The sequence below is a fragment of the Pristis pectinata genome, chromosome 35, assembly GCF_009764475.1.
Source record: "Pristis pectinata isolate sPriPec2 chromosome 35, sPriPec2.1.pri, whole genome shotgun sequence".
NCBI lineage: Eukaryota > Metazoa > Chordata > Chondrichthyes > Rhinopristiformes > Pristidae > Pristis > Pristis pectinata.
The window spans coordinates 10,021,041-10,040,617 of record NC_067439.1 but is presented as its reverse complement, the minus strand read 5'-3'; the positions used below and the strand labels follow the sequence as shown (position 1 = coordinate 10,040,617).

The following is a 19,577-nucleotide window of genomic DNA, read 5'->3' as shown; positions in this document are numbered from 1 at the left end:
CAGGAGTGAGGAGCGGTCAGGATTTATCCACACTCTACCGTCTCTGCAGCCTTGGCAATGAGCATGGGAAGGAAACCAGGAAAGAAAGCAAAGAACAAAAGAAAAGAGGAACGAAAAATGGAAAGACAGAAAATGAAGCATTTGTACTTCTGTCGCTCTTTTTATGACTTCAGAGCACCTCAGAGCGCTTTGCGGCCAATGGAGTACTTTCAAAGAACGAAACGGGGGGAGAGGAGGAGGAAGCATTTATTGCACAGCAAGATCCCATTAACAGCAATGTGATAATGACCAGTTCATCTGTTTACTTTTTCTTCCTGATGGAGACGTTGGTTGAGGAATTGATATTGACCAGTTATCAAGAAGAACTGCAAAATAGTGGCCATAGGATATTTTACTTAACCAAGGTTCAGTAAAAGCAGCAGGGAAGGGGAAGATTGCCACAGGGGGTAGATATTCAGCCCTTCCAAGCTGCTCAGTGATATCTGCACCTTCATTCTGGGAACCAGTTTTTGCCCCATAATATCTTTAGTAACAAAAAACTATCAATGCTCGATATAAAGTCACCAAATGCCTGCCATGCCTTGCCATTTCTAGAAGAGAATTCCCTATTTTTGCCACCCTCTGCTTCTACTCCTAACTTCTTGTTATCAGACAACGCTCCCCAACTCTCCGGGCAACAGAAATATTTTGTACCCCTTAAAGCTTGAACATAAGATCACCCCATAACCTTCCAGATTCCAGGGAACACAACCCTTGCTGCTGCGGTTCACGTGGTAAAGCTCCGGCGACACAGGTAGACAGGGTGGGGAAGAAGGCGTTTGGCATGCGTGTCCTCATTGGACATTGAGTACAGGAGTTGGGACGTCATGTTGCAACTATACAAGTTGTTGGTGAGACCACGCTTGGAGTATTGTGCGCAGTTCTGGTCGCCACACGACAGGAAGGGTACTAGAAAGGACGCAGAAAAGATTCACAAGGAGGTTACCAGGACTGGAGGGCTTGAGTTATAAGAAGAAGCTGGATAGGCTGGGACTGTTTTCCCTGAAGCGAAGGAGGCTGAAAGGTGACTTTATGAAGGTTTATAAGATCATGAGAGTCTATAACTAAAGGACACAGACTTAAGGTGAGAGGGACCCAAGGGGCAATTCGTTCACACAGAGGGTGGTGGGTTTATGGAACGAGCTGCCAGAGGAAGTGGTTGGGGTGGGTACAATTACCACGTTTAAAAGACCTTTGGACAGGTACATGGATAGGAAAGGTTTGGAGGAATATGGTGCAAATGTAGGCAAATGGGACGAGCTTAGGTAGACGTTTTGGTTGGTATGGACGTTGGGCCAAAGGGCCTGTTTCCTTGCTGTGTAACTCTATCGCTCTGCACGCCATTGTTGACACAACTAGCAGTACTACTGGACAAAACCACCCAACTCCAAAGGGTATTAATAACTGCATCTTCCCACTGTGGGAGCACTTTCACCAGGAGGACTGCAGCGATTCAAGGTGGTGACTCACCACAGGCTTCTTGAGGGCAGTTAGGGAGGGGCAATAAATGCTGATCCTGTCACACTCTAGGAATGAGCACTCAAAGTATTCTTTGCGGACACTCACCACAAAGGCGTCACCAGCCAAGTCACAGTAATGAAAAATTTAAACTTAAATTTAATAAATTACTAGTTCAGATATCTGAAACAAGTGATTGGACTTAAACTGAGGCAAAAGCATAACTAGAGAACAAATTGATTAAGTTCTGTAAGGGTAGCGTTGCAGTGAGGTCTCCTGTGGTTAAAGGTTAGTGCACAGATAGTTAAGGTTAGTCCACACCGGCCTGGTTAATTCACTCCACTTAAAAGAACCAAGTTACCACCGACTGTTCCTTCCCTGCCCTCCAGTGGCTAGATTGAGAACATCGCTGATACCAGGCTGGTGGGGAACAGATCGAGGAGATCTTGAAACCTCTTCAGGATGCCTTAAGTCTGTTTGGTTTTAGTCAGGAAAGCTCGGTCCAGCCCGATCCTTTGTTCAGATGTGGAGTGGAAGCATTCTGTCCAGGAAGGGGCTGCTGTAACAATCCATCTTCGTACTCGATTCCGACAACCATACACTGTGGAAGGCTCTCCTCCAGCAGAATCCTCACCAGTCCTCGGTTGTCTACTGAGGGAAGGTCTGACAGGTCCAGGCGCTTGAGGTTCCTGTGCAGAGGAGACAATGATCAACAGCTGGATTAAAGTCAAGTTGAGGGCAAAGGAAGGGATCAGGCAGTACCAAAGGCAGGAGATGCCACGTGGCTATTGGAAAGTGCAGACCTTATGCAATGGCTGTGGCCCTGTGGGGATCACAATTCAAATCCTTACTCCAGAGACTTAGGCCGTACAGCTGGGGCAGTGCTGAGGGAGTGCCGGGTTGACAGAGGTGCCACCTCGGGGGTGTAAAAGATCCCTCGGGAGTACGTCGAAACGGAGCTGGGGAGATCTCCCATGCTGTTCGTTCCTCAACACGTTGCTGCGAGCAGATTGTCGGCCGGGTACCACACTGTGCTCACCATCCGTCCCTCCAGGAGGGCACCCCAGAGTCAGCTGCTTATCAGAGCTCAGCTCTCCCACACGCGAGTCATCGAGTCATGGAGTTATACAGCCCTTCAGCCCAACTCATCCATGCCGACCAAGTTGCCTACTTGAACTAGTCCCATTTGCCTGCATTTGGCCCGTATCCCTCTGAACCTTTCCTATCCGTGTACCTGTCCAAATGTCTTTTAAATGTTGTAATTGTACCCACTTCTACCGCTTCCTCTGGCAGCTTGTTCCATATACCCGCCACCCTCTGTGTGAAAAACTTGCCCCTCAGGTTTCCTTTAAATCTCTCCCCTCCCACAAACGTATGCCCCCTGGTTTTAGACTCCTCTACCCTGGGGAAAAGAAACTGTCCCCATTCAACTTATCCACGTCCCTCATGATTTTATAAACCTCTATAAGGTCATCCCGCAGCTTCCTTCACTCTGGGGAAAACAGTCCCAGTCTATCCAGTCTCTCCTTATAACTTGAACCCTCCAGTTCCAGCAACATCTTTGTGAATCTTTCCTGCACCCTTTCCAGCTTAAAGGCATCCTTCCTATAGTGTGGTGACCAGAACTGCGCACAATACTCCAAGTGCGGTCTCACCAATGTCTTGTATCGTGACATCCTAACTGTGGTACTCAGTGCCCTTGACCGACAAAGGCAAGCATGCCCAACGCCTTCTTCAGCACCCTGTCTACCTGTCCCTCCTATGCTTGTGGGATGTTGAATCAAAATGGAAGCCAGATAGTTCAGCTAGATCAGGCGACATGGACTAGATGGGCCAAAGGGCCTGTTTCTGTGCTGTAGTACTCGATGACTCTCATTGCTTACAAAGTTTTCCAAGAATAATAGCCAAGTCTATCCGGCATATATAAAACAAGAGCAAGGATGTGGAGTTGTACACACCAGTTAGACCACAGCTCGAGTGCTGCACGCAGTTCTGGTCACCATATTACAGGAAAGATGTGATTATACCGGAGAAGGTGCAGAGGAGATTTAAGAGGATGTTGTTAGGACTGGGAAATTGTAATTATAAGAAAAAACTGAATCAGCTCGGATCATTTTCCTTTGAGCAGAGGCCAAGGGGAGGTTTAACCAAGTCACATACAGTGATGTGGGGCCTACACAGATGGTAAGTGGGAAGGACCAATTTCCTGGGGCAGAAAGATCAAAACCCAGCAGGGGAAGATCGAATATAATTTGTAGGAGGAACAGAAAGGAGATGGGAAAAGATGTTTTCTCATCCAGAGGGCAGTGGGGAGTCTGGAAGTTACTGGGTGACAGAGACAGAGCCCTTCATTACAGTTGCAAAGCACATGAACATGTGCTTGAAAAGCTGTGACCTGCAGGGCTTGGGACCTCATGCTGGAACGTGGGATTAGGCTCAGCAACTCTTCACAACAGATGCAGTGGACTGAATGGCCTCCTTCTGTGTTGTAAATTCTCTGCAATTTTACTCCTCCCAGCTAAAATTGAGAGCCCTTGAACATATTCCATTCAACAATACCTAGGAGTAATCACTGTGCCTAGCTATCCACTATACACTTGCAATGCAAGTCACTGTTGCTAGATGTTCTTCCCAATTTGTTTTTCTAGGTTTGGTGTTCATGGGTCCAGAATCTTGGTCTGGGCATTGCTGGCAAGGCCCAGCATTTCTGCCCATCCTTAACTGCCCTTGAGAAGGTGGTAGCAATCCAATGAAGGCTGCAGTTCTTCTGGTGACGGTGCTCCCACGGGGCTGTAGGGGAAGGAGGACCAGGACTTAGATCCAGCGACAAGGAAGGACCAGAAAATCAGGATGGTGGGCAACCTAGAGGGAAACCTGCGGGTGGTGGTGCTCCTGTGCGCCCGCTGCCCTTGGTGCAAGGGGGTCACAGGTTTCGGAGGTATTGGGGTAGTAACCTGGGCAAGTAACTGCAGTGCTCTCTGTAGACAGTGCACACTGCAGTCACTGCACCAGTGCTGGAGGGAATGAATGCCTAGGATGGTGGATGGGGTGCCCATCAAGCAGCTTCTTACGAGTTGGTGGCACTCTACTCATGCACACCGAAGAAGATAGGGCAGGCATGGTAGTGTAGCGGTTAGTGTAACGCTTTACAGAGCCAGCGATCCGGGTTCAATTCCAGCCACTGTCTGTAAGGAGTTTGTACGTTCTCCCCGTGTTTGCGTGGGTTTCCTCCGGGTGCTCCGGTTTCCTCCCACATTCCAAAGACATACAGGTTAGGAAGTTGTGGGCATGCTATATTGGTGCCGGAAGCGTGGCGACACTTGCAGGCTGCCCCCAGAACACTACACAAAAGATGCATTTCACTGTGTGTTTTGATGTACATGTGACTAATAAAGGTATCTTATCTTATAAGAGTATTCCGTCATACTTCTGACTTGCAGATGGTGGAAGGACTTTCAGATGTCAAGGGATGGGCCATGGGCAGGAGTCACAGGTCAGAGCAGCGGAAGATGAACTCAAGCCTCAACAGGGAAGTGTGAGGCTGCAACAGTGTCCAGGCAGCTTCACTGGGAACAGAGAGTCGATTCTGGTGGCCCAGCCCGGACACAGGCTGAATCTGGCCACAGCACCAAGGCAATGAAACAAGAGAGAGTTGTAGTCCACGGCTAGTTAAGCCGCTGCCTCACAGCGCCAGAGACCCAGGTTCAGTCCTGACCTCAGATACTGTCTGTGTGGAGTTTGCACGTTCTCCCTGTGACAGCACGAGTTTCCTCTGGGTGCTCCTGTTTCTTCCCACATCCCAAAGACGTGTGGGTTGGTAGGTTAGTTGGTCGGAGTAAATCCCCCCAGTGCCTGGGTGAGAGGTAGCATCTGTGGGGAGCTGATGAGAATTTTAAAAAATGGGATGAATGTAGGATTGGTGTCATTGGGTGGTTGATAGTCAGAACAGACGATGGGCCGAAGGGCCTGTTTCTGTGCTGTACCTCTATGACTGTATGACAACCCCCCCACCCCGCCCCCTCCCACCGCCCCAATGGGTGTTTATGTTTTGACAACATCAGATAAAGTGGGAGGTGGCAGGACTCCACATCTCTAGAAACCGGTGACAAGGTTCAAGTAAAATTAGGAAGTTTCAAACTTTCAAACTTCTATGAACAGAGAATTCTTTGGAATTGCAGTTTTTAAACTGTTTCCATGAGGTTAAAACAAGTCAGGTATTCATTTTTTATAGCTGTCCTTTCTCATTCTGACTACAATTCCCTCACAAACACTTATAGGGCTTAACAGGGTCCTAGTGACATCCAACATGGAAACAGGCCCTTTGCCAGCCATCAAGCACCCATTTACTCTAATCCTGCACATCCCATTTTATTCTCCCCACTTTCCAATCAACTCCCCCCCAGATCCTACGACCCTCTTACCCATAAGAGGCAATTTACAATGGACAATCAACCTACCCCATGGCTTTAGGATATGGGAGGAAATTGGAGCACCCGGAGGGAACTCATGAGGTCACAGGGAGAACATGCAGACTCCACAGACAGCACCCAAGGTCAAGGTCGCTGGAGTTGTGAGGTAGAAGGTCTATTAGCAAGGATCAGGTTTCTTCTGACTAGAACATCTAGAACCTGGAGTCACAACCTCAAAGTATGAGGTCCACCATTCAGGACTGATAGGAGAAGACATTTCTTCCCCTCGAGGAATCTTCCGAATTCTTTACCCAATGGGACTGTGGAGGCTCAGTTGCTGAGTAGATTCAGGACAGAGATGGTTAGACTTTTAGATAGAAGGAAATAAAAGGCAAAGGTCGACTGTGACAGTCCTTCGAAAGGCTGGCATGATGAAAGACTTCCCAGCCAATGATCAGGATTGTTGTCATCAATGTAATATAGGAAACCAATCACCTCTATTGAGCAGAGGAAGGTCTCACAAGCAGCAAAGGACAGGCATTGGCTGAAGACAAAGAAGACAATTTCCTACTGTTTGAAATAATGTTATACACCCTGTCAAAGACAGGAGCTTCAGGTTTAACGTTCCATCAGCAAGACAGCACCTCCTTGAGGGTTGCACCTTCTCAGTGTTACACTGGAATCATCAGCCTGGATTGTGTACTGGAGACACAAGAGACTGCTGGAAATCTGCAGCAACGCACAAAGGAGCTGGAGGAACTCAGTGGGTCAGGCAGCATCTATGGAGGGAAATGAACAGTCGAAGTTTCGGGTCGAGACCCTTCATCAGGACTGGATTGTGTACTGGAGTCTCTCGTGTGGGGCTTGAATCTGCGACCTAATTATTGAGAGACAAGAGCACTGCCAGCCACCCACAGAAGAATATTCTGCAGCAAACTTGGGGAGAGTTGATAGAAGTTTATAAAATTATGAGAGGCACAGATAGGGTAAATAGCTAGTCCTCTTTCCCAGGGTCAAATACTTTAAGTTGAGGGGTGAGAGGGGGAAAGCTTAAGGGAGATCTGCAGAGCAAGTCTTTTTACACAGAGGGTGGTGGGTGCCTGGAATGCGCTGCCAGGGGTGGTGGTGGATGCATATATAATAGTGGCATTTAAGAAGCATTGAGACAGACACATGAACATGAAGGGAATGAAGGGATATGGATTACCACACCCGTTACTGGTTGGCCCAACTTACTTCAAATGATGCAGTGAGGCCAGACCTCGCTCAGTGACCCTGGGACAGCCCGCCAGCCCCAACTCTTCAAGTGAGTCTCCAAACACATGCAGGCGGCTCAGACACCAGTCGTCAATGTAGGGGCAGTTGTTCAGGCTCAAGTACTTCAGCTCCTTCAAACACACTAAACGAGCAAAAGAACGTGAGTTAAGAAAAAACAGTGGCATTTATATCACGCTGTCAATACTGCAAAATCTCCCAAGTTGTTTCACAGGAACATTAGAAGACAATAACCGATACAAAGTCATATCAGGAGTCACAGAGTTATACAGCATGGAAACAGGCCCTTCAGCCCAACTCGTCCATACCGACCAAGGTGTCTTCCTGAGCCTGCGTTTGGCCCATATCCCTCTAAGCCTTTCCTATCCAGACACCATGTTTATAAAATTATAAGAGGCATCAATAGGGTAGGTAGTCAGAGTCTCTTTCCCAGGGTAGAAATGTCAAATACTAAATAATTTAAGATGAGAGGGGGAAAGTTTAAGGGAGAAGTGAGGGATAAGTTTTTTTACACTGAGAGTGGTGGGTTCCTGGAATGCAGTGCAGGGGGAGTGCTGGAAGCAGATACGATTGATGTGTTTAACAGGCATTTAGATAGACATATGAATATGAAGAGAATGGAGGGATATGGATCGTGTGCAGGCAGATGGGATTAGTTTCATTTGGCATCATGGTTGGCACAGACATTGTGGGCCGAAGGGCCTGTTCTATGACGGCATCCCAGGGATCAGTCTGGACCTTCACTGCACTCCCTACGGCAAGTATATGTTTCCATAAGTAAGGAGACTGAAACTGCACACAATACTCCAGTTGTGGTCTCATCAAGATCTCAAGGCACTTGAAGAGGAAGTGAGACTCCCCTAGTGTCGTGGGCAGTATTTATCCCTAAATCAGATTAGTGCAAGTGGGATTTCTCAACATTGTCTTTGTTACTTTGGACTCAATTCCAACTCATTCCTGAATCCCTCATTCTACTCTCCTTAAATCTGAGGTTTTAAGTTGAATAGTCCCATGGAGCACATTGGGATGGTTTTAGCTACTGAGAAATGCTTCAAAAATAGAAGTAGTTGTTGTTTTTGGGTTCTTGCTCTATCAGGCTGGCTGTTGTGTTTCCTACAGTACAACAGTGACCAGATTGCAAAAATACATTTCATTGTCTGCCATGCTCTTTGGGAAGTCCTGAGGTTATGAGAGCTGCTACATCCTTTAATAAGGAGAGCATGTGGAAGGACCAGGAACAGGAAGAGTAGGACACTCAGCCCTTCGAGATGGCTTGCCATTTAATAAGATCATGGCTGACCTCATTCCCTGTACTTCAGGCAACCTTCCATCCCCTTCACCATCAAGAGTCTATCTAACTCCGCCTTAAAGACTCTGCTTCTACTACCCTTTGTGGGGTTCCATAAACTCAAGACCCTCGGAGAAAAAAATTCACCCCATCTATCCTAAATGGGCAGTCCTTATTTTTGAAAATGATCCTTTGTCCTAGATTCTCCCATGAGAAAATAAGATATCTTTATTAGTTACATGTATATTGAAACACACAGTGAAATGCATCTTTGCATAGAATGTTCTGGGGACAGCCCACAAGTGTCACCACACTTCCGGCGCCAACATAGCATGCCCACAACTTCCTAACCTGTACGTCTTTGGAATGTGGGAGGAAACCGGAGCACCCGGAGGAAACCCATGCAGTCACAGGGAGAACATACAAACTCCTTACAGACAGTGGCCGGAATCGAACCCGGGTCGCTGGCACTGTAATAGCGTTACGCTAACCACTACACTACCGTGCCTGCCAAGAGCTCAGCAGAAAAGCTGGGCTGCGAGTCACTGAGTAATAAACGTTCCCAATTTCATGCATCACTCACCCAAGTTCTCCAATCCATCATATGTTATTGAGGAGCCGCTGGCATCGACCGCTTCTAGTGGGACCTCTCTGAAGTTGAGGAAATCCCAGCTGAACTTGCCCCTTTTGTTTGGCCTTATCCATTCCTCCTTCCCTGCAAAGCTGCAAAACAAACTGACGGGAATCAGACTCTGCCAAGCCCACAGTGAACCAGACACCGACAGCGCACATGCAGGTAGTGCCTCTGTAGCCAAACACCCTGGAACTAATCCTTCTGGCTTTAACACTTCCCAATAACCCCGACTCTTCAAAGGCGGAAAAATCTGCAAATGTACGTAGAACATACTGGGAATATTCAGCAGGTCAGGTAGAACTTAAACAGAATCTATGAAGAGTGAAATGGAGTTAACATTTCAAGTCAATGACCTTTCATCAGAACTGGGAAAAGCTGGATGTAAATCACTGCCAGGGGAGGTGGTGGTGGAAGCAGGTACAATAACAATACTTAGGAGGCATTTAGACAGGTATATGAACAGGCAGTGAATGGAGGGATATGGACCATGTGCAGGCATATGGGATTAGTTTGAACTGGGATCATGGTCGGCACAGACATCGTGGGCCGAAGGGCCTGTTCCTGTGCTGTACTGTTCTATGTAACAGGTTGTAAATAAGTATAGGGCAGGGTAAAAGAGGAGGGGAAGACCAAAGAGTAGTTCTTTGATAGGGTGGATGGCAGAAATTTAAAGACAGAAAGGATGACGATGCAAGGCAGGAGGAACCAAACCTGGGGCGAGAGAAGATGGAAGTGGACACAGTACAAACAAAACCCTGGAGTTATCCGACACGGAACTGGAAGGCTGTCAAAAGCCTAAGCGAAAATTCAGATGCTGTTCCTCCAGTATGTGTTCATCATCAATGGAACAGAAACGTTGACTTCTCTGGTGAGGGAGCCCAGAATAACAGAGCACTACGGTATCATTGGAGCTAACAAGACATCAGGGAACATTTCTTCCTCCCTTCATAGAAGAGGCGTTGATACAACATTGACTACTTTCTATTTTGTGGACCTTATGACCCACAGAACTTAAACAGCATCTGCCTGTGTCCTGATGTGTGTGTGCATCTAAAGGGGGGTGTGTTTGTGGAATTGGAATTGGTTTATTATTGTCACACATCTGAGTGAAAACATTCCCCTTGTGGAAGAAAATTTAAAGCATTATTAAAAAGGGTCAAACCATTTCTGCTGACAGCTGTCTGTCCTTGGTTAACTGCCAACTAACTGACCTTATCTAGCTTGCTTGCTTGCTTGTTCTCAAAGGACATGGGAACTTGCCTTTCTTTGGAATCATTATTTCATAATCTACCCTAACGCTGCAGGCAGAGTAACTTTTAAGCTGATAGGCGCTTCAGGTTATCGCCTAGAACATGCTGTGAAACTTTTGTATTTGTGAAAATGCTTTTTGTCACGTATATTTTAACTATAAAAATGAGTGTCATCCTTTGCTCAGCAAAGTTTCGGAACTCCGCTTTTAGGAGTCTGAGCTCTCCATGATATCGTGCTACAATAAAGGCTTTCTGAAGCAGATGCCCTCCGGCTCTGAGTAATCCTTTTCCGCGACACCCCTCACCTCAGTCCACAGTGGTCTGAGAGGAGGAGATCCTTTGTAATTGGCAATTGGTTTATTATTGTCACGTGCATCGAGATACAACGAAAAGCTTTTGTTTGTTTGCCAGCCAGACAGATCATTCCATACATAAGTACAAAGAATAACAGAGCGCAGAACATAGTGTCACAGTTACAGAGAAAGTGCAGTGCAGACAGACAAATAAAGTACAAGGTCCATGACGAGGTAGATTGGGAGATCAAGAGTTTGTACATGTGTGTTACCTGGTGTTTGTGTCAGTGTGGGGTCTGTGTTCCACTTGCTGAATAGTCCTGTCCTGTCAGGCCTCTTCTCAACTGGTTGGGGTGAAATTGGTACTGAGGCCATTGGTGGTCACTCACTATATAATCAGACAGAGGATCACTCAAACCCATTATCCGATTAAAAAAAACAATGTTAACTTTTCCTTCAGTGATCAACCCAGCATGTCAGTAGAATGCAAAGGAGTCAACACCACCATCAGTGAACTCACAAATTACAGAGTCTTGGTCAACCTTGGAATCCGTCTGTGAATGGAGAGATTGTGGAAACGCAGAACAGCTGAAATGCATTGAAGGGGAATTCAGTGGACACACAACGTTGAGGGTGTGGGGGAGAGGAACGTAAGGAAATATGGATAGGATGAAACAAAGTGAACAGCGGGTAGAGCCACTGCCTCACAGCGCTAGAGACTCAGGTTCGATCCTGACCTCAGGTGCTGTCTTTGTGGAGTTTGCACGTTCTCCTGGTGACCACATGGGTTTCCTCCCACAGGTTAATAGGCTGCTGTAAATTGCCCCTAGTGTGTGGGCGAGTGGTAGAATCTGGGGGGAATTGGTGGGAATGTGGGGAGAATAAAAAATGGGGTAAGTGTGGGATTAGTGTAAATGGGCGCTTGGGTGGTCTCGATGGGCTGAAGGGCCTGTTTCCATGCTGTACCTCTCTAACTCCATAAATTGTGAGGAGTCTTTGAGGAGCATAAACCAGCATGGGCTACTATAGCCAATGGCCCACTTCAGGGCAATAAATATATTTTGCTTCGTTTGTAACTGGGAGGAGAAATTAAGTGAAGGGCTTCCACGGGGCTCAGTATTCAGTCCACTTCTTCTGTAATACACATCACATGCCATCACCAGGTCACAAAGGAGTTCCACTTTAACAGACATCCTTAAGTCGATTTTGTCCGCAAGTTGGAAAATACACACAAATCACTCCATATGGTAACCCTCCCTCCACAGAATTGTACTGAATGGTATCAAAAATAAACAAGACTGATAAGAAGGAACAATTGCTAAAAGTGGAGAGAGAGAAGAAACTCGTTCTGCAGCTTGTAGGAACAAACGTATGTATGTACTTCAGACTTTTAAATTTAATATTATTATGGGAGCTCACTCATATCTATGGGTGTCCATAAGTCAGGCGTTCATAACCCGGGGACAGCCTGTAATAGTTTATACTTAATATACTTAAACATAGGGAGCACAACATAAAAGTTTGCAAATGATGCATAAGTTGGCCATGTGGTTGATAGAGAGAAGGGAAGCTTCAGAGCATAGGAGGATATAGATAGTCATAGTGTCTTACAGCACAGAAGCAAGTCCTTCGGCCCACCTTGTCCATGTTGACCATCAAGCTGAGCAGAAAAGTAGCAAAAGGAACATAATCCAGAGATGTACAAGGCAATGCATTTGGGGAGGGGAACCTGGGGATGGGGATGTATAATAAATGGGAGGATACTGAGTGGTGTGATGAACAAGCACATCTTGGAGTGTATTTTGGTAGATGCTTAAAGATAGCAGCTCAGGTCAAAAGGTGATTGAAAATGCTTTCCTTTATTAGCTGGGGCATAAGAGCAGGGAGGTTACGCTAAAATACAAAATACAAGGTAGGTCACAGTTTGAGTATTGCATACAATCCCGATACCACATTACAGGAAGGTTGAGATTACACTGAAGAGATTTAGGAGGATGTTAGCAGCACTGGAAAACTTTAGCTCTGAGGAAAAATTGGAAAGTTGTTACTGTCTTCTTTGGAACAGGCTGAGGGGAGGAAATTGATGTGTATAAAAATTATGAGGGGCCCAGAGAGAGTCAATTGGAAGGTCCCATTTTCCTTATCAGAAGGGTTAAAACCAAGGATTTAGATTATGTGGGAGAAAGGGAGATGAGGATAAATCTTTGTACTCAGAGGGGTTCTGGAGCTCACTGCCTGAAAGGGTTGTGGAGGCAGAAACCCTCATCACATTTAGGAAGTGCTTAGATGTACACTTGAAGGGCTGTGAGCTGCACAGCCATGGATTACAGATAAAATAAGATTATAAGATTACAGGATGGGGCTCATGGATTTCAGAGAGTCATACAGCACAGAAATAGGCCCTTCAGCCCAATATGTCCACACCAACCAATAATACCCATTTTACCCCAATCACATTCTATTCTCCCCACATTCCCATCTACCCCCTCCACATTCTACCCCTCACCTACACACTAGGGGCAATTCACAGCGGCCAAGTAACCAACCAACCCACACGTCTTTGGGAGGTGGGAGCACCCAGAGGAAATCCACACAGTCACAGGGACAACGTGCAAACTCCACACACAGAGTTGAGAACAGGTTGAGTGAACTCAGCCTTTTCTCCTTGCAGCGACGGAGGATGAGGGGGGACCTGACAGAGGTGTATAAGAGGTATTGATCGTGTGGATAGTCAGAGGCTTTTTCCCAGGGCTGAAATGGTGGCCACAAGAGGACATAGGTTTAAGGTGCTGGGGAGTAGATACAGAGGAGATGTCAGGGGTAAGTTTTTTATTCAGAGTGTGGTGAGTGCGTGGAATGGGCTGCCAGCAACGGTGGTGGAGGCGGATACGATAGGGTCTTTTAAGAGACTTTTGGATAGGTACATGGAGCTGAGAAAAATAGAGGGCTATGGGTAAGCCTAGTAATTTCTAAGGTAGGGACATGTTCAGCACAGTTTTGTGGGCTGACGGGCCTGAATTGTGCTGTAGGTTTTCTATGTTCTATGTTCTAGACAGCAGAGGTCAGGATCGAACCTGGGTCGCTAGAGCTGCGAGGCAGCAGCTTCTGCTATCTACGCCACTGTGCTGTCCTTGACTAGCACAGGAACGATGAACCGAATGGCCTCCTTCTGGGTCGATAATTCTCCAACAACTGACTGAGGTGGCACTCTGCATTATCTGGGAAGTGTGGCCCCCAGCGCAGGGAGAATTACAGCATGACATACCGTACAGCTCCTCTCTGGCTCAAGATGTAGTACGCTGCTGCAATATAAATGCCGTATGTTTTCTGGGTGTACCCGTAGTACCTGCAACAAGGAGAAAGGCTGGGTTAAGAGGGTGTCTTTCACAACCTGGAACAATGCAGCACAACAGACAGTAATTCTTGGTCCTCACACCTGTACTTGGTCTTTGGGTTAGTCCCATCCCACTCCTATTTTCCTAGCCCTCTCAACTGTTTTCACTTCAAGAATTCATCTAATTCTCTTTAGAAAGTTCCTAGTGACTCAACTCTAACTGCCTTTCAGGTTATGCATTCCAAATCACAACAAATTGCTGCAGAAAAATAATTCTAGTCATCTCCCTTTCTGGTTCATTTTAAATCTGTGACTTCTGGTTCCCAATTCTTCTGCCACTGGAAACATTTTTGTTCCTAAATTTCTGTGAAGTTCAACAACTCTGAGCAATTCTCGCCTGAGCCATTTCCAGTCTCCCCATTGCTGGCATTGTTTTAGTAAACACTCTTCTGCACCCACTCCTTGATGACCTTCCTGAAGTACGGAGCTCAGAACCCAACAGAGTAACTGCTCGACTGTCTATTTCCCTCCACAGATGCTGGCTGACCCACTGAGTTCCTCCAGCAGTTTGTTCATTGCTCCAGATTCCAGTATCTGCGGTCTCTTGTGTCTCCAGAGTGAGTGGTGATTTAAAATAAATGGGGTTATCAGTGCTTCATTTTGCAGCACTTATGACAAGTGACCAGATAATCTGTTTTATTGAAAATCAAAAAAGAACACAGATGCTGGAAATCTGAAAGAAAAACAGAAGATGTTGGAAATACTGAGGTCAGGCAGCAACTGTGGAGAGAGAAACAGTCAACAATTCAGGTTGAACTTTGTTTCTCTTTCCACAGTTGCTGCCAGATCTGCTGAGTGCTTCCAGCATCTTCTGTTTTAATTTGTTCCAGTGATGTTGGTTGAGAAGCAAATCCTGGGCGGGACACTGGGGATAAGACAATGCAATTTTTAAACAATGGTGGGAACATTTATTCCACCTGAGAGATGGGGCTTTAGTTTTAACGTCCCATTTGAAAAGACAGTGGCAAGAAAGAAAATATTCGGATTATAAAAGGCTGAAGTTACAATTTTTTTTCGATTTGGGTTTTTTTTATATGATAAATCTTTTTCTTTCTCCTTTTGATTTTTTTTGTAATACATTCGTTTACCAAGAAACTGTGGGGTCTAGAAGATATTTTTTATTCTTTATGACTATATATGTCATGATTGTCCTCCCGATCTCTTTGTATTATGTGTATGATTACCAATGTTATATGTATTAATATGTATTAATTTGAAAATTAATAGAAAGATTGAAATGAAAGGCTGAAGTATCAGGTTTCCAGTAAGACATTTGCCAATTTATCTGCATCCTGTTTTGTGGAAAGTTGCTTATCCTTTAGGCTGTGAACGGTTCAGGATGGCTGTTATTTAGAACCACAAGTATCTCACTCCCTTGCAGTTGAGCTGCACAAGAGCATTTGGCTCTCAGGTGGTGTGTTGGGAACATGTACAGGCAAGACAGTAAGTGCTTCCATCCTACTTTCTGCTGCATTAGTTGATTCATACATATATATTAGGAGCAGGAACAAGCCACTTGGTCCCTTGAGCCTGACCTTAAGATCCAAGGCTGATCTGATTACAAGCCTATTCCCAGTATAATTGAGTCATACAGCATGGAAACAGGCCCTTCAACTATTCAGTTCTTGAACCAACCAGCAAAACCCTAATCACTACAGTTTAGCAACACTATGACAACTTTGGACTAAAATAGACTTTGTTTTTTTTTTGTTCTGATTATGTTCTTTCTTGCAAAAATTGCATAAAATTTATGTTTTTCTTGTGAATGCTGCTTCTATGATGCTATGTGGCTGTGATGCTGCTGTAAGGTTTTCATTGCACCTGTGCTTACATGTACTTGTGCATATGACAATAAACTCAACTTTGACTTTGAACTGGTCCATTCTGACCAAGGTTCCTATCCAAGCTAGTCCCATTTGCCCAATATCCCTCTAAACCTTTCCTATCCATGTACTTGTCTAAGTACCTTTTAAATGTTGTTACTGTACCTGCCTCAACCACTTCTTCTGGCAGTTCATTCCATATACGGACCACCCTCTGTGTGAAAAAGTTGCCCCTCCTATTAAGTCTCTCCCTCTCACCTTAGACCCATGTCCTCTAGCGCTTGATTCCCCAACCCTGGGAAAAAGACTGTGAGCATTGACCCTATCTATGCCCACTGTTAGTAATCTTTCATATTCTTGCTCATCTAGAAGCTGTATGTGGTTCAGATGTTGTCTGATTATGAACCACCTGGGGTGGTGTTACAATGCTAATTTAAATTGCCATTGTTGACTGATAATACATACGCATTCTTCCTCCTCAGGTTCCAGTTTCTCAAGGCCATACTCCAATTGAAAAGGTTTTCAACGTCATAAAAACGTTCGTAAAGTTTCAGCAACCCACGTTGCATCCAATGAACCTGTTTTGGTTTCGAAGGGTTGGAGTGTGCCTGGCAGCGGCGTGGCACTAGGACCTGGTAGCCTCTCATCTGGAATTAAACAAAATGTCAGCATCAAAACTAAGGAGTAACAGAGCGCCCAAAATCACCACCCAACCCTTAGTGGTCACATAGGGTCTTGTCTTCAAATCATCCACCCCCAACAGTAATGAAACACAGGGTTAATCTCCACAAATGCTTCCCCTAGTGCTACTGAGTAACACTAGTTGCCCCCAGTTACCCTCCTCAACAGTGACCAATCACACAGGGACTGTCCCCCAACCACCTTCCTCAACAGTGACCAATCACACAGGGACAGTCCCCCAATCACCTTCCTCAACAGTGACCAATCACGCAGGGCTGACCCTTCCCCAATCATCCCCCCCCTTTAAGACTAATCACACAAGAGATTGGCCCCAACTCCCCCTCCTCCACAGTGACAAACTGCATAAGGGCGATCCCCCAATCCCTCCTTCAAGAATGGTCAATAACACAGGGACTATTCAGGCAGTCCAGCAGGGATTGACTCGTCTAACTTCTGGAATCAAAGGATTATCCTATTACAAGCAACCAAAGAAATTAGATCAATGTCCTTTGGAGTCTAGAAGAATGAGAGGTCTCCTTATTGAAACATGCAGGGAGATGACAAGTTAGATGTTGAGATACTTTCACTACTGGGTAAATCTCCAGTGAGAGGACATGGTTGAAGAATAAGGGGACAGTTATTTAAAACTGAAGTGCTTGGAACTTCTTCTCCCAGAGAATCTTTGGATTCTCCACCCAAGAGGACCGTGGAACCGAGATCATTGAGGGTACGTAAGGAAGAAGGTGGTATATTTTTGAAAATTCCCCAAAGACCTCAGCTGAGGTCTATGAGGAACTGGCAGAGAGGTGGAGATCACGCTGAATGGCAGGGGCAGGCTCGAGGGGCCGAGTGGCCTACCCCTGCTCCTGTTACCACTCTTAACCCCAGCCCAATACACAGTGGAGAGGGTCAGGCTGCATCCAAGAGGATCAGGGTAGTGGGTGCAGCTCCTGAGCCAAGGAGAGGGTCCCTGAGGGGCGAGGCTACAGGGCTGATGGGTGGGACTATGGGGGGGCTGGGAAGGGGCGGGGTTATGGAGATGATGGACAGGTGTGGTGGGGCGGAGCTAAGAGAGGGTGAAGCTGTGATGGACAGCTGTGCGGCTGGGATTGGGGGCGGGGCCTAGAGGGTGGGACCGGGGGCGGGGCCTGGAGGGGTCGGAATGAGGGGCGGGGGGCTGGAGGGGGAGGGACCAGGGTGGACTGAAGGGTGGGGGCTGGAGGGGGCGGGGCCTGTAGGGGGAGGCGGGGCTAGGACTAGTCGCCGGGCGCGTAGCCAGGGCGCCCACAGCCGCAGGCCGGACCCAGGTCCCGGTTCCCACCCTATCCCGGCGCGACCCAGGGCGTGCGCCTCCTCCGCGGGAAGCAGCGAGGACTCCGCCGCTGCCGCCTCCCTACCGTCCGTCTGGAGGAGAGCTCCAGCCAGTGGCTCAGCACCGCCGCCATCCCGCACACCGCGCCAAGGCCTGAGCGGGCCGACCAAGAGCGGCCCCTGTAAGCCTGGGGTTGCGGGGCGCGGTGCAGCGCCACGGCAGGCGGGAGGACCGAAGTGCCGAGCCCGCGACATTCCCGGCTGGACTCCGCACACCGCTGACAGTGGCGAGTGGGTAGGAAATTCCACGCGATTTATTGTTGTTTTCCTTCACTAAATGCTTCCCAGGCCAAGCATAACCCGTACGAATAGCTTATCAGATGGCTGGGGAAATAACATAGAACACTACAGGCCCTTCGGCCCACAATGTTGTGCTGACACCTTATCCTGCTCTAATATCCATCTAACCCTTCCCTCCCACATAGCCCCCCATTTCTCTATCATTCATGTCTATCTAATAATCTCTTAAATGTCCCTAATGTATCTGCCCCCACAACCTCTGCAGGCAGTGCGTTCCATGCACCCACCACTCTCTGTGTAAAAAAACTTACCCCTGACGTCCCCCTTATACCTTCCTCCAATCACCTTAAAATTATGCCCCCTCATGTTAGCCATTGTTGCCCTGGGAAAAAGTATCTGACTGTCCACTTGATCTATGCCTCTTGTTCACCTCTATCAAGTCACCTCTCATCCTCCTCCTCTCCAAAGAGAAAAGCCCCAGCTCACTCAACCTATCCTCATAAGGCATGCTCTCCAATCCAGCAGCATCCTGGTAAATCTCCTCTGCACCCTTTCTAAAGCTTCCACATCCTTCCTGTAATGAGGTGACCAGAACTGAACACAATACTCCAAGTGTGGTCTAACCAGAGTTCTAAGGACCTGCAACATCACATTGCAACTCTTGAACTCAGTACCCTGACTAATGAAGGCCAACACACCATCCGCCTTCTTAACAACCCTATCCACCTGCGCGGCAACCTTGAGGGATCTATGGACGTGGACCCCAAGATCCATCTGTTCCTCCACACTGCTAAGAGTCCTACCATTAACCTTGTATTCTGCCTCCAAATTTGATCTTCCAAAGTGTATCACTTCACAGTTTTCTGAGTTGAACTCCATCTGCCACTTCTCAGCCCAGGTCTGCCTCCTATCAATGTCCTGTTGTAATCTACAGCAACCTTCTACACTATCCACACCACCACCAAGCTTTGTGTTATCAGCACACTTACTAACCCACCCTTCCACATCCTCATCCAAGTCATTTAGAAAAATCACAAAGAGCAGGGTTCCCAGAACAGATCCCTGTGGAACACCACTGGTCACCGACCTCCAGGCAGAATACACTCCACCTACCACCACCCTCTGTTTTCTATGGGCAAGCCAATTCTAAATTCACACAGCCAAGTTACCCGAGATCCCATGCAGTGGGACAAATAGGTCGTAGGAGGGATGAGAAGGGTCGCCTATAATTCTATAAACCTTACATGTGCATAGTGTATTGTAAATATCCGAGATGGAGGGAGGAGGTACTCCAATGATCTTTTTTGCTGTACTCGCAATTCTCTGCAAAGACTTACGGTCAGAGATGTTAGTTACCGTACTAGGCAGAGATGCAGCTAGTAAGGACACTCTCAATGGTACCCCTGTAGAATGTAGTGAGGG

At 46.9% G+C, this 19,577-nt stretch overlaps 1 protein-coding gene across 1 annotated transcript; it reads right to left on the bottom strand.

Annotated features, from left to right (window-relative positions):
* Positions 1 to 83: 83 nt before the first annotated feature.
* dmac2 (distal membrane arm assembly component 2) lies at positions 84 to 18,142 on the bottom strand. Its single transcript, XM_052044288.1, has 6 exons — positions 17,942 to 18,142; positions 16,329 to 16,510; positions 13,912 to 13,992; positions 9,053 to 9,192; positions 7,143 to 7,305; positions 84 to 2,186 (listed from the first exon to the last, which is right to left on the bottom strand). The coding sequence occupies exons 1-6, from the start codon at positions 17,987 to 17,989 to the stop codon at positions 1,985 to 1,987; spliced, it is 816 nt and encodes a 271-aa protein (XP_051900248.1). The 5' UTR covers positions 17,990 to 18,142; the 3' UTR covers positions 84 to 1,984.
* Between the last annotated feature and the right edge of the window lie 1,435 nt (positions 18,143 to 19,577).

Coding starts and splice junctions, on each gene's coding strand:
- dmac2 (XM_052044288.1), bottom strand. CDS start 17,989: ATGGCGGCGGTGCTGAGCCACTGGCTGGAGCTCTCCTCCAGACGGACG. Junction 13,993..16,328: donor AACCTGAGGAGGAAGAATGC/GTATGTATTATC, acceptor TCCTTGTTGCAG/GTACTACGGGTACACCCAGA. Junction 7,306..9,052: donor TGATGGATTGGAGAACTTGG/GTGAGTGATGCA, acceptor TTGCTCGTTTAG/TGTGTTTGAAGGAGCTGAAG.